Here is a 14452-nt window from a genome sequence, read left to right on the forward strand (position 1 = left end):
CAGATCTCGGTGCTAGACATCCCTGGGCTGTGGAAAACATTTATCTTCCTGAATAAATCTGGGAACTAAGCCCTCAGCTGCCAAATAGCAGATTCCCCACTCCACTGAACTGCCCTAAATACCAGCAGGGAGCAGAGGATGGAGGGCTGGGATAGCTGACCTTTAAAGGTCCCTTCCAACCCAAGCTATTCCATGACTCAATGATTCTATGACCTTTTATCTTCCCTGCACACCCCTGTTGTAACCAGAGGCCCCCTCCTCGTGGGATCACAGAGCTCCATCCCTTCACTTGGAGCAGGATCCAGAAAAACTGGAGAGTGGCAGGAGGGAGCCTGGCAGGTGGGAGCATCCCTGGGGGGCTGCAGGAATAGAAGTGAAGAGGGTCTCCTCCCACTCCATCCCATCCAACACCCCAATCCTATCCTGTCCCACCCCCCACATCCCACCTCATTCCATTCCATCCCAGCACCCATCCCATCCTGTCCCACCCCACTCCTTATTTCATCCTGTTCCAACCCCGGCATCCCATTCCATCCCACACAATCCTATCGCACTCCTCAGTCCCATCCATCTCATCCCACCCTCTGTACCAGCCCATCTCAAACCCACATCCCATCCCACCCCGTCCCTCCATCCCATCCCACCCCATCCCTCGACCCCATCCCTCCATCCCACCCCATCCCTCCATCCCACCCCATCCCTCGACCCCATCCCTCCATCCCACCCCATCCCTCGACCCCATCCCTCCATCCCACCCCGCCTCTCCATCCCATCCCATCCCACCCCGTCCCTCCATCCCACCCCATCCCATCCCACCCCATCCCTCCATCCCACCCCATCCCACCCCATCCCTCCATCCCATCCCACCCCGTCCCTCCATCCCACCCCATCCCTCCATCCCCTCCCGTCCCTCCATCCCACCCCGTCCCTCCATCCCACCCCATCCCTCGACCCCATCCCTCCATCCCACCCCGTCCCTCCATCCCACCCCGTCCCACCCCATCCCTCCATCCCCTCCCGTCCTGGCGGCGGTGCCGCCCCCCGCCCCGCTCCGCCCCGGGGAGGCGGTGGCAGCCCCGGGCGGAGCGCGGTTCTGTCCCGGCCCCGCTCGGCCCCGCTCGGCTCCGGCCCCCGCCCCGCTCCCGCACTATAAAATCGCGGTGCGCTCCGCAGAGCAGGTACCGGCGGGGCCGCTCCGCTCCTGCAGCCTCCGCGGGTCCGGGAGGAGGAGGAGGAGGAGGAGGAGGGAGGAAGGGGGGGGCCGGGTCCTGCTGTCTCCCCCCCCTCGCCTCCCCCGATCCCCGATGCCGCCGGCCTGAGCCCGCCGAGACGATGCTGCCGCTGCTGCCGCTGCTGCTGCTGGGCGCCCCGGGGCTGAGCCTGAGCTCGGGGGCACCCCCGGACCCCGACTCCGCGCTGGTCACTCCCCTGCGCCTGGACCCCGACATCAACGGGCCGGCTTATTTCAGGGGGGGCCCTGCCGAGCCGCCCCGGGGGGGACAGGCGGTGGTGATCCAGCTCTCGGCTTTCGGGGAGGATTTCTACCTCCACCTCTCCCCCGACGCCCGCTTCATCGCGCCCGCCTTCGCCGCCCAGTACCTGGGGGCGGCCGCCCGGCCGCTCCCCGCTCTCCGCCACTGCTTCTACTCGGGGGATGTCAACGCCGACCGCGAGTCCTTCGCCGCCCTCAGCCTTTGCGGGGGGCTCCGGGGGGCTTTCGGATACCGGGGAGCCGAGTACCTGATCAGCCCGCTGGCGGGGGGGGCGGCCGGGGGTCTCCATCGCCTGCAGCGCCGCAGCCCCGGCCGCCCCGTCGGGGCCGGAGCATCCCGCTGCGCCGTGGGCTCCGGGCTCACCCCCGGCGTGCTGCAGGCGCTCGACAAGTACCGGGGGCGTGCGGGGGGGAAAGGAGGTCGGGCCAAGCGCTTTGCCTCGGTCCCGCGTTACGTGGAGACCTTGGTGGTGGCCGACGAGTCGATGGTGAAATTCCACGGGGATGACCTCCAGCACTACCTGCTCACCCTGATGGCCACGGCCGCCCGCCTCTACAAGCACCCCAGCATCCGTAACCCCATCCAGATCTCCGTGGTCAAGTTCCTCCTCATCGGGCAGGATGACAAGGGGCCCAAAGTCACCAGCAACGCCGCCCTCACCCTCCGCAACTTCTGCGCCTGGCAGAAGAAGTGGAACAAGGTCAGCGACAAGCACCCCGAGTACTGGGACACCGCCATCCTCTTCACCAAGCAGGTGGGTGCAGGGAGGGTGACCCGGAGGAGCTGAGCCCCCCTGCCACAGAGCCCTGCTGGGCTAAGGCGTTCTGCCACCTGTGTGAGTGATGGGGGAGGTTGTGCCTGTGGCTCATCCCTCTTTCCCAGGGAACCGCCACTCTCAGGTGCTGGGCTAGGGGGTGCAGAGGCATGGAGCAAGCCCTTGCTGTCTCCTGGGCAGGTTTTGGCTGGCAGCCTGGAAAAATCCCTGCCATGGGGTGAACGAGGCCGGGAGGTGTCCAAAGATTGCCCCACGAGCAGAAACCTGCTGCTCTGTCTCCTGCCTCCGTGCAGGAGCTGGCAGCGAGCGCCCTGCGGCTCTGCTGTGCACCCTGAAATGAGAGATCCGAGCCCAGAAGAGGAGGGGCATGGTCCCGCTTCCCCCTCCCCAGCTGGGAAGAGCTCACAGTGCCACCTGCCAAGAAAAAACCTCTCCCTGCTTCCTCTGACTCATGCTCGAGGTCCTCCTGAGAAGCTGGAGCTCTCCTCGGCGCTGGCTGCGCTGCACGGAGCCGGTTCAGGGCTGGAAGTGAAGCACCAGAGATTCAGCCAGAGCTACAGCCCTCGGGTGGGGGAGAGGGGAGAGCCACTGCCACCACTGCCGTGGGCTGGCTGTGTCCCTGTGGTGGGAGAGAGGCTTGGAGCTGCCTTTGGCGTGGCTCCACGGTGATGTGGGGTGTGGGATGAACTCTGCATCCTCCCACCCCCACAAACTGGGTGACACTGGAGCTCCCACAGCCTCTCCCCATTGTCCCTCCCTCCCTGTAGCCCTGTCTTAGTGTGGACATCAGTCCAAAATCACTGATGGGATGGGAGGAGGATGAGCCCAGCTTGGCGAGGACAGTCACGTTTTATCCTGGCTGCAGCAGGCTTTGGCACGAAAGGCTCCTTGCATTTTCTCCTTCCACTATCCCTGCCCAGATGTTTTTGGATTAGGGACAGGTGAGGAACTCCCCTCAGCGGCAGTGAGACCATTTCCAAAACACTTTTCCAGGTCCAGCATTTGTGGGTGGGAAGGATATAACATCCAGCTCAGTTCAGCTGTCCCTAGGCTGGGCTCATCAAGGGCTGACAATGGCCTGGAGCAGGAATGATGCCGTGCAGGACGTGTGAGATCTTGTCCTGTGTGTCTTCTTGTCCCCCCCACCCTGGGCCAGCTGTGAATCCTCTGGGAGCACAGACAGGATGGAAGCCCAGGCTGCTGGAGCAGCTCAAAGAGGAGGACACTGCTGACACCTCTGCAGGGATGAGCCAGCTCCACCTCTGGTGGAAACCCAGTGAGGTCACTGGAGCTGCACGTGGGACAGAGTCGGTCCCAGTGATTCAAAAGATGTGGATCACGTCTGGGCTGCATTTTTTACACATTGCTAAACCATCCATTCCTGAAATCCCCAAGCAAGCTCAGTGCAAAGGCACACGGTCAGGGAGACATCTGCCTTCCTTGAGTGCATCCATCTGTGGTCCCCTGACATCCCGAAGCTTATCTTCCTGCCAAAAAGCTGTTACATAAGCCCTCGACTTAAGTTTCACCTCCAGGCTGGTTGATAGGCAGTTTTCAGTTGTGTTGATGAGCTGCTGACGAATGGGGCTCTCTTCTACTGCTTGGATTTGCTCCCTTCCAACATCGGCGATGCTGAATGATGGATTTGCTTTGGGAAGCTCAGTCTTGATCAGCTGGTGGGTGCAGATTCCCTTCCTACCCAGGGTCCTGCAGAGCATCCAGCCTTCAGCTGCCGTCCTGCCTCCTGGAAATATCCCTGCACACCATGGCAAAGGGCTTGTCCATTCTCCCCACCCCTCCTGGACTTTGCTGTCACACCGGCAAACGTTGGCTGCGCGTCTTTGCTTTGCTGTAAAACCGAAGGGATGTTGCATGAAGGAACATCTGGGTGCAGCTTAGCACGTGGCTGATGCTGTGGGATTTGGAAACTGCAGCTCAAGCCTCAGCTTTTCGGAGCTGCTTTGGATGCTCACAGGAAGCCTCTGTGGCAGGGAGAGTGCTTATGACTCTGAGCAGGTGAATTAATGCACGAGCCACAAGGATCCCCCTAACTGACCTGTGGAATGTCTTGAGAAGTTCACAAGGGATGACGAAAAGCCTGGGAAGGTCCCATGTAGGAAGGTCAGGCTGGCAGCTGATGCACTGAGCAGGTTGTCTGCAGCCCCTTGGGGGACCAAGCAGCCTCCCTGTATCTGTGCCAGCAGCGGGGATAGCGGTGACAGCGAGCAAAGGCAGAGCCTTGCACGCTGCTTTCCCACCCTAAACCTCTTCCATTTCCCTCTGCTCCCCTCCTGAGCAGCTCCAACACCTGACAAGGCTGAAGGAGGTGTTCAGGTGGGGGATCAGGACCTCTCATTAAAGCCCAGAGATGCTGCCTGGCATCCCCAGGCTGTCCTGCGGTGAGGAGTGAGGGAAAAGCCCCTGAGGAGCTGCTGGTTGTGTGAACAGCGAGGTTCAGAGCGGGAAGTGGGTCAGTGTGTCAGTGCAGGTGCTGGGCTGGGAGCCAAAGCTCACTGTGCTGGCGAGGAGAGAACTCTTCAAAGAGCAGTGAGCGGGGAGCTGTGAGCTGTGACGTTCCTCTCCATGCCCCATCCTCATCCCCAAACCCCCAGTGCTGCTCAGAGCACGGGCAGGGGCTCCTGGGCCAGCTGCACCCCTGGCTGGCTCAGTGTGGTGGTGGCACTGGGTCCTGGTGCTGTTTTGGGACGGGGACTCTGCACCTGGGCTTGCCAGCACCAATAATCAGCCTGTGCCCACCAGTGGTGGCACTGCCAATGCAACGAGGGGCTGCCACCTCTTCTCCCTGCTGACACCGATGTTTGATGGGATCAGGGGAGCAGCAGGGTCCCAGCTGGTCAGGAAAATTGCAGAGCAAAGCGCTGAGCCCAGTTGTGATGGGGGTTTTCCACCACCAGTGCAGACCCAGACGTTTCTTCACGTCACCTCTCTGGAGATGCCGGTCTTGCCTGTGCCTCCACACTCCATAGCCCCAGGTCTCCTGTTAAAGCCATCTCAGCCCTGGCTGGGGCTCTCTGAAGTCATCAGGACTGTTATTTACCCACGGCTGAACCTGCCTGCGCGGGAATGCCTTCAGCTTGGAAACCTTGCTGGAAATATTGGCAGAGCAGCTCCTGCAGGATTTTGAGCAACCCAGGCGCTTTGGCTGGGCGAGTGCTGAGCATGAATCACACTTATTTATAGCATGGGAGCGCCCAGCGAGTCCCCTACTTTTCTTTTCATGTGGAAAACAGCTCCCTGCCCACTGCATGGCAGCTCTGGGGCAGCACCAAGGGAGGGGAGGATGCTCGAGCCCTCCCAAACCAAAACCACACCCCAGCAGGGGAAGGGAGCACCTGGGACAAGGTTACTGCCGGGCTGCAGCATCAGTGTGTCTTAAATGGACTTTTTTTTAGCACAAGCACCTGTGGAAGGCCAGATTTGCCTACAATGAGGCCCTTCCCAGCCTCTCTCCTGGCAACATCTATGTAGGAGATGGCTGTCCTCAGTTTGGGGGTGGAAGCCTGGGTTGGTTCCTCCTTTGATCAGCTGGGCTTGGTTGCTCCTTGAAGGATGGCTGTAGGGTGTCTTAGAGAGGCAGCTTGGCAACTTTCTTTAGCCTTGGAAATCTCTGGACCTGGTCCAGGGCTTTCTTGTTCCTTGAAAGAAGCTGAGAAATGAGACTGAGAAGTGGCTGAGCCCTGAGTCCAAGGCCAGATGTGTTCCCATCCACCCACCTGGGTCTAGTTCTTGAGCTCACACTTAAGATGTAGAGAACCAGACTGGCTCCTGCAAGACAAAACCAGCTCCACCCTGGCCAGAGGAGCTGTTTGGGTAGGAAAAGCTGTTGCTGAAGGCAGGGGAGGATGCTACACACATCCCTGGTGCCAGGGGTAACTGCAGACACACCACTGCAGCCTGAGCTGGGCCAGGATTGACGTTTCCTGCCTCTGCATCCCGGTGTGGTTCCCATCCCTTTGGGCTTTCTTCCCATCAGGGATGAGGTGGGAAAGGGGAACCGCGGTGCCTGTGCTGAGCCCAGGACTAACCCCTTCCCTCTGTGACTGGCAGGACCTGTGTGGTGCCACCACCTGTGACACGTTGGGGATGGCAGACGTGGGCACCATGTGTGACCCCAAGCGCAGCTGCTCCGTCATCGAGGACGATGGGCTGCCCTCGGCTTTCACCACCGCCCACGAGCTGGGTAAGGCTCCCAGCTCTCCTCTTCCTCTCAGGAGGATTCCAGGAGCTGGCAAGGTTCAGAAAAGCCCTGGTTTCAGCCTCTGGGAGATGAGACAATAGGCGGTATCCGGTGATAGAAAACTCTGCCTCGGGTACAAGAGTCCCCCTGAGGCAGGTGGGAAAGGGCTGCTGAGGAAGCAAAAGGCTTTGCTCTCATGGTTGTACCACAGCTGGGTTTCCAGGATTCAGGAGTCCTGAAATAACAAGCAGAGGGCACACCTACCTCTGGGAGGGAGTGGGGCAAGTGCTGAAGTCACTTCACCTTCACAATTTCCCTTGCCCCTTCTTTTTCCGTGTGCTTTCCATGTGCATGAGGCATCAGGACAGAGCTGGAATGTTTGCTGACTCTTCTGGGCTGTCTGCAGCTGCCATCCTTGCAGGGCTCTGCCCCACTCCATGTCTCAGTCTCCCCTGACAGAAGCTGGGGGAGGTTGCTGCTCATCCTGCTGTGCTGAGTTTTTCATGCTGCCTCCCTTATCCCACCCCCAGGCCACGTGTTCAACATGCCCCACGACAACGTGAAAGCCTGTGAGGAGGTCTTTGGCCGGCTGAAGACCAACCACATGATGTCCCCCACCCTCATCCAGATCGACCGTGCCAACCCCTGGTCAGCCTGCAGCGCTGCCATCATCACCGACTTCCTGGACAGTGGCCACGGTGAGCCCTCCTGTGCCCCTCACCCCCCACCTGTGTCCCTGTCCCCGAGGAGCAGGGTCTGTCCCTGCAGGTGTTTACTGGGAAATGATGGCTGGCAGTAGAGCTCTTCCTCTCCAGCCTCTGGAAACAAATTTAGAAGGAAATGGGAGGTTGGCAGCATTTCTGTAGGATCCAGACCTCCTGGGTGTCCCCAGCAGTGACATCGGCACTCGGGCTGCTGGCACAGCTCCAAGGGATCACCAGGAGATGGAATCGTCTGTGTCTGGGATACAGCCAAGATTGAGGGCATCCCTGGGGTAGTTTTGGCCTGATCTCTCCCTCATCTCCCCACAGCAGTGCTTTCCCTCCCCACTCTGGTCCACACAACCCCCCAGGACCTGGTAGACCCCCTCTCCCCACTCCTGCAGGGGACTGCTTGCTGGACCAGCCTGCCAAACCCATCCCTCTGCCCGAAGACCTGCCGGGGACGAGCTACAGCCTGAACCAGCAGTGCGAGCTGGCCTTCGGGGTGGGCTCCAAGCCCTGCCCCTACATGCAGTACTGTGCCAAGCTGTGGTGCACGGGGAAGGCGCGCGGGCAGATCGTCTGCCAGACCCGCCACTTCCCCTGGGCCGACGGCACCGCCTGCGGCGAGGGGCGCTTCTGCCTCAAGGGCTCCTGCGTGGAGAGGCACAACGTCAGCAAGTACAGGGTGAGTACCTGTGCCAGGAGCCCCAAAAACACCCCACAGGGTCACTCAGTGAGTACAGGGTGAGTACCTGTGCCAGGAGCCCCAAAAACACCCCACAGGATCACTCAGTGAGTACAGGGTGAGTACCTGTGTCAGAATCCCCAAAAACACCCCACAGGGTCACTCAGTGAGTACAGGGTGAGTACCTGTGCCAGGAGCCCCAAAAACACCCCACAGAGCCACTCAGTGAGTACAGGGTGAGTACCTGTGCCAGGAGCCCCAAAAACACCCCACAGGGTCACTCAGTGAGTACAGGGTGAGTACCTGTGTCAGAATCCCCAAAAACACCCCACAGGGTCACTCAGTGAGTACAGGGTGAGTACCTGTGTCAGGAGCCCCAAAAACACCCCACAGGGTCACTCAGTGAGTACAGGGTGAGTACCTGTGTCAGGAGCCCCAAAAACACCCCACAGGGTCACTCAGTGAGTACAGGGTGAGTACCTGTGTCAGGAACCCCAAAAACACCCCACAGGGCCACTCAGTGAGTACAGGGTGAGTACCTGTGTCAGGAGCCCTAAAAACACCCCACAGGTGTCACTCTGAGCAGGTGCTGGCAGAGATATCCCCAATCTCCTGATGGTGGAGATCCAGCATGGGGACACTGATGTGGAAAGAACTGGAGATCCCTTGGGTATCGTGTATTTCTCAATAAGTGAGGCTGCTGCTCTGCTCCAGCCAGCCCTGGGCAAGTTTCACAGAACTTGCTGTGCTGGAAGGGACCCACAAGGATCATTGAGTCCAACTACAGGCCCTGCTTAGGACCATTCCCAAGAGTCACACCACGTGCCTGAGAATATTGTCCAAATGCTTTTTGAGCTCTGTCAGGCTTGGGGCTGTCACCACTTCCCTGGGAGCCTGTTCCAGTGCCCAAGCACCCTCTGGGGGAAGAACCTTTTCCTGATATCCAACCTAACCCTCCCCTGGCATGGCTTCAGACCGCTCCCTTGGTCAGATCAGCGTCTCCCTCTTGGATTCCCCTCACAAGGAAGGTTGGTGGGAGGTTTTAGTGCTGAAGGGATGGCTCCAAGCGTGGAGATGACGGCTATGCAGTGCCTCATCCTGTCCATCCCTGCAGGTGGACGGTGGCTGGGCCAAGTGGGCTCCGTACGGGCCGTGCTCGCGGACGTGCGGCGGTGGGGTGCAGCTGGCCCGGCGGGAATGCACCGACCCCGTGCCGGCCAACGGCGGCTCCTACTGCGAGGGCATCCGCGTCAAGTACCGCTCCTGCAACCTGGAGCCCTGTGCTGCTGCAGGTGAGGGCTGGGGCTTGGCTTGGACCCCAGAAAACTACAGCTGGAGGTCCAGGTCGGTGTCCAACACCACATCCCTGTTATTTTCAGTGCCAGGGAAGAGCTTCCGTGAGGAACAGTGTGAGGCTTTCAATGGCTACAGTCACAGCACGAACCGCCTCACTGCCTCCGTCTCCTGGGTTCCCAAATACTCCGGTGTCTCGCCCCGGGATAAGTGCAAGCTCATCTGCCGGGCAAACGGCACCGGCTACTTCTATGTGCTGGCCCCCAAGGTTGGTGAGAGTGCCTGGACTGTGGGGTGGCTCCAGTGCACCTGGAAATGAATAGATTTTCCTTTTCTGGTGGGTGGATGGTGTTAGATGAGGTGGTAGAGGAGGGAAGTCCACCAGTCTGGTATGAATCAGTTTGGGGCTGGAGTTATTCATGGAAGGTCTTCCTCTGGAAGACATCATTTTTACCTCTTGTGAAAGTGCCTCTGGCATATTCCTGTGGCCCTGGGATAGAGGAGGATAGTTTGGGTGCTGGGGAAGCAGTGGGCAGGACAGGGTGGACATCCAGACATGGGGCTGAGCAGAATGCATGGGATGGTGTTAGCAGTGTCCCCTGTGCAGCTTGTTCCCTGCAATGGAAAGGGCAGGAAATTCTGTGGATGGGAGCAGAAAAGGGGTGTAGTCCCATCCATCTCTTCTCAGAGAGCCCAAATCCTGCCTGCAAAGCAGAACATGAGCAGAGAGCGGCGTGGTGGGATGGACACAGCTGGGAGACCCCAGGGCGTGTGAGAGGGAAATGCAGCAGCTTGTTTTTCTCTCCTGGTTTAGGTTGTGGATGGCACCCCTTGCTCCCCGGACTCCACTTCGGTCTGTGTCCAGGGAAAATGCATCAAGGCAGGCTGTGATGGGAAGTTGGGCTCCAAGAAGAAGTTTGACAAGTGCAGCGTGTGTGGAGGAGACAACAAGAGCTGCAAGAAGGTCTCAGGCTTGTTCACCAAACCCATGTGAGTGCTTGGTGACCACGTATACTTCCCCTACTCCCAGCTCTGTGTTCTGGTGTGGGGGATGCAGGGAGGTTGTGGAGATGGTGATGGGATAAATCCATCCTGAGCAAAATCTGCTTGTGTACATCACTGCACAGACAGCTGGGCTGGCTCTGAAGGAGAAGCAGGACACATTAATGTTCTGTTGACTTCTGCTGATGGAGTGCTTCAGCCAGAGGGGCTGAAGCATCTTCCTGTAACAGGGTGACATCAGCCTGGACAAAACCAATGCAGTGAGATGATTCAAAATGATCTTCACGGGAAGAAGACGAATGTAGGGGTGGGAGGATCTCAGGGCTGGAGTAATGCAGTGTCCCTGTGCCTGATGTCCTGCCCTGCCCGCTCTTCTCTTTCAGGCACGGCTACAACTTTGTGGTGGTCATCCCCGCGGGCGCCTCCAACATTGACATCCGGCAGCGGGGCTACAAAGGACTCATCAGCGATGACAACTACCTGGCGCTGAAGAACGCGCAGGGCAAGTACCTGCTGAACGGCCACTTCATCGTCTCGGCCGTCGAGAGGGACCTGATGGTGAAGGGCAGCGTCCTGCGCTACAGCGGCACCGGCACCGCCGTCGAGAGCCTCCAGGCCTTCAAGCCCATCCAGGAACCCCTGACTCTGGAGGTGCTCTCCGTGGGAAAGATGACCCCTCCTCGGGTACGCTACTCCTTCTACCTCCCCAAGGAGAGCAAGGAGGACAAGTCCTCCTACAAGAAGGAGGGCAGGACCCCACCGGACCTCAACAACAGCGTCCTCAGCCTGTCCAACCGCTTGGATGGCGGGAGGCCGAGCTACAAGCGGCCCTCCTACAAGTGGGCGGTGGGTGGTTGGGAGGCGTGCTCCGTCAGCTGCGGCGATGGCTTGCAGAAGCGCTCGGTGGCTTGTCGCGACTCCTACGGCCAGCCGGCCGCCGAGTGCGACGCGGCGCAGCGCCCCGCCGACGTGCGGCTGTGCGGGGAGCCCTGCCCGGCCTGGGAAGCTGGACCATGGTCTCCCTGCTCCAAGAGCTGCGGTCGGGGGTTCAAGAGACGGGCGTTGAAGTGCCTGGTCCCGACCGGGCGCCTGCTGCCCCGGGAGAGTTGCAATTTTCGGAGGAAGCCGCAGGAGCTGGATTTCTGCACCTTGAGGCCGTGCTGAGCAGGACAAGGGGGGCCTGCAAGGAAGGGCGTGGTGTTCCTATGGCTGGGCGCAGCCAAGCAGCAGCCAGAGGTTGGGAGTGGGGGAGATGTCCATAGCACATAGCAAAAGGGGGAAAAATAAGAGAAAAATGGGAACAAAAAGGGACCTGGGTGTGGGGACAACCCCACACAGCTGGGAGAGAGGGCTTTTACCAACCAAGTCGCTTGGAGACAGAGCGGGAATGAACATCTACCTCGAAGCCACTGAACGACACGGAAACCACCGGTGGAGGCTGGGAACTGGGGGGACAGATGGAAACCAGGAGGATCATTCCTGCCTGTGATGGATCTGGGATGGTACAGGCAGGGAGATGCCCCTAAATTGCACAGATGAAGCCTCCCCCCACCTTCCCAGGACCAACCCTACCTCCCTTCTCCCTGGACTCCCCCAACACTCATGCTAAACGGGACCAAAAGGATTTACCAATGCAACGACCACCGGTGCGATGATGCACTGGGACTGATGCCTCCAGGGCTTGCTGCTGGGGACTTTGTTGTCCCAGCAGCATCCCCAGGCCAGACTGGAAGGTGGTGGCTTTATTTTCATTCTCTCCTCGTGTTTATGACCTGACCAGTGTAAATTTTATGGTGCTTAACTCTGTATTTTTTTAACCTCCTTCCTCCCCTCCTGATGGATGTAAACCTTGCATAGCAGGGCGGGTGTTATTCCCAGGGGATCTCACCAGCCTGAGGTTTCCTATGGTGCTTTGGGATGGGGCTGTGTGAACATCTGGATGCTCCTTTACACCCTGGGCCACCTGAACCTTTTTGGGGCTAAAAGGGATCACAGTGGAGCTGAGGTTTGAGCTGTCATTCCAAAAAAGCAACAAGCAGCTGTGCTGTGGTTCCACAGGGTCAGATGCAGCCCCCCCAGTCAGAGACTTCACCTTGCTCTGGAAATGGTGCTCAATGGGACCAGTAGGTCATGCCCAGACGTGCCATAGCCTCCAGCCTTTAGCCAGGCTGGGGTGTTTTTCCTCTGTGTAAAGCCTCCCTGAGCTATCCTGAGCTCTATCAGAGCTGGGGTGACTTCCCTGGAATCCCTTTTGAGCTGAGGGAGAGGGAGGTTAATTCGGGTCCTTGGCTTTCCTGAGGAAAAAGGGGCTCAGTGGGGTTCAGGCAGGGAAAAAGGGACTGTCAAACCTCTTGCTGCTGCAAAGCATCTACAACCAGTTTCCCCCTGCAGGTATTCTGGGGTTGTTCTGTACCTCTGGGGTTATTCTGTACCTCTGACAGTTTTGTAGCATCGTGCCCATTGTGGTCAGAGGCTGTTTTACCTCTCCCAACCCCAAATTATCATTTGGGTCTCTTGCTCAGATCGAATCATCAGGCACCATTGAATTTTTTGCTTTGTCACTGATGAAGTTGCCTCTTAATCGATGAGCTGTGACTGTGAGCAAGCCAAAGCTTCTGGGTCAAGCTGTGCAGTTACTGGGATGGGCAGAAAGGTGTTTTAGGGATGAGACACAGATTTTGGGTAGGCAGAAGATGCCATCTCAGCAGGTAGAGGCTTGGAGCCTGCTTGTTCAGTCCCTTGCAGGTACAACACGGACACTCTGCTGTCCCTTGGGTGGCTCCAGAAGGTCTCCAGCTGTGGGCAAGGTGAGAATGAAAGAAATGGAGCAGGTGGTGTGAGAATTCCCTTCTTATCTCTTTCCAGCAGCTCACAAACTCCTTGTGACAATGTTTGTGGGCTCATCCTCCCTGGGGATCCTCCTAGAGGATCAATCTAACGCCTCTTTCAACACAACCATATTTTAGGTCTTCACGCTGCTCCACAGAGCCAGGAGCAGATGTTGTGGTTGCTCTGCACAGCAGGGAACGGGAGTTAATGTTCTTAGGAAATCCCTTCCAGGTCTCCATTCCCATGAACATACCACCCATTTTCCGAGGGTTTTCCTGCATATCTGAGCCCGCTGCGCTTTCCTCTGGGGACAGAGCTCTGAGGAGCTGCCCTTTAGTGTCTTGCCATCCCACAGCTGGTTTCTAAGCCACCGAGAAATTGTCAGCCTCATTCCTGAGGAGGGGAGGGATTCCTCGTGTGTGGTTCTTTTGCTGAGGGTGCAGCAGAAGGACGGAGATGCCGATGGTACTGGCTGCTTTGTGTATACCATGTATACTGAACATCGATCTCTGCTGTTTGTGCGTCAGTAGCAAACCTGAAATAAATCTGTATTTAAAGTTACACCTGCTTCCCAGGGGGACACTGCAAGAGTTGTTTTGTTGGTGGCTGCAGGGCATTCCTTGTCTTACTGTGATCCTGACCCCTTGATAGTGTCAGCTCATTAACTAAAGAGCAAAACTGATGCCTTTTTGGACTACCTAAAAACCAGGCAAAATTAAGGGAATAAAAGCAGTTTATTTCTATTTATTGAAGGACCTTCAGGTACATTTAGACAAAGCCCTCCAGGGGCTGCACCCAAAATGGACCAGGGCTCACAGGTTTTCTCACTTTTCTAAGTTTGTTCCATTTGCACATTGGGGTTCATCTCCCAATTCCAGCTTCAAGGGAATGAAGGAATTTCCCCCAAGTTTGCTGCCCCCAACTCCCTTTTGTTTCCATCTCTGGGGGCCTGAGGCAGTGAGGTGTCCTTGATTGCCAGGCCTGGAGAGGAATTGTTGTGTCTGCCCAAAGTGGGGAAGCAGCAGCAGCTCCCAGTGTGTGTGGAGTTTGGAGTGCGGAATGGCAGGAGTACAAATGTGTGACAAATATAAAAGTTAAAATCCTAAGGCATCAAAAACCATCACCTTTAAAAGCCCAACAGGTTTATTCTGATTTGGTTCTGCTACAGAATTGGTTTTTGGTAAAAAAGAAACCCAACCTGAAGGAGCCCAATGGTGAATCTGTCCCTGTGAGCCCCAAGGGAACCGGGGATGTTCACTGAAGGAGGCTGGCTTGAATCAGGATGTTCTTCTGTCAGGGTGACAGGAATATAGAGTTAAAAGGATTTATGAAAACTGGAACAGCACTCTCACACCATGGAACAGCCCTGAGTGTTCCTCCCCAGATTCTCAGCACACCCTCCCTGAGTCAGAGCTGTCTTTCTTCCCTGTTGCACTGGGGCCAAAGGTGAGATAAAGCCCTTCCTTTTCCTGA

At 57.8% G+C, this 14452-nt stretch overlaps 1 protein-coding gene across 1 annotated transcript; it reads left to right on the forward strand.

Annotated features, from left to right (window-relative positions):
- Nucleotides 1-1213: 1213 nt before the first annotated feature.
- On the forward strand, nt 1214-13640 carry ADAMTS15 (ADAM metallopeptidase with thrombospondin type 1 motif 15). Its single transcript, XM_058857112.1, has 8 exons — nt 1214-2247; nt 6337-6469; nt 6997-7164; nt 7572-7855; nt 8970-9147; nt 9235-9416; nt 9963-10138; nt 10534-13640. Exons 1-8 carry the CDS (start codon nt 1333-1335, stop codon nt 11312-11314), a joined length of 2817 nt encoding a protein of 938 aa, XP_058713095.1. The 5' UTR covers nt 1214-1332; the 3' UTR covers nt 11315-13640.
- The last annotated feature ends 812 nt before the right edge of the window (nt 13641-14452 follow it).

This window comes from Poecile atricapillus, chromosome 25, assembly GCF_030490865.1.
Source record: "Poecile atricapillus isolate bPoeAtr1 chromosome 25, bPoeAtr1.hap1, whole genome shotgun sequence".
NCBI lineage: Eukaryota > Metazoa > Chordata > Aves > Passeriformes > Paridae > Poecile > Poecile atricapillus.

What these genes read in the sequence shown, in the direction of transcription:
- ADAMTS15 (XM_058857112.1), top strand. Translation starts at nt 1,333, where the DNA reads ATGCTGCCGCTGCTGCCGCTGCTGCTGCTGGGCGCCCCGGGGCTGAGC. An exon ending in TCTATGTGCTGGCCCCCAAG is followed by an intron (nt 9,417 to 9,962) that starts GTTGGTGAGAGT and finishes CTCCTGGTTTAG; the next exon opens with GTTGTGGATGGCACCCCTTG. An exon ending in GGCTTGTTCACCAAACCCAT is followed by an intron (nt 10,139 to 10,533) that starts GTGAGTGCTTGG and finishes CTTCTCTTTCAG; the next exon opens with GCACGGCTACAACTTTGTGG.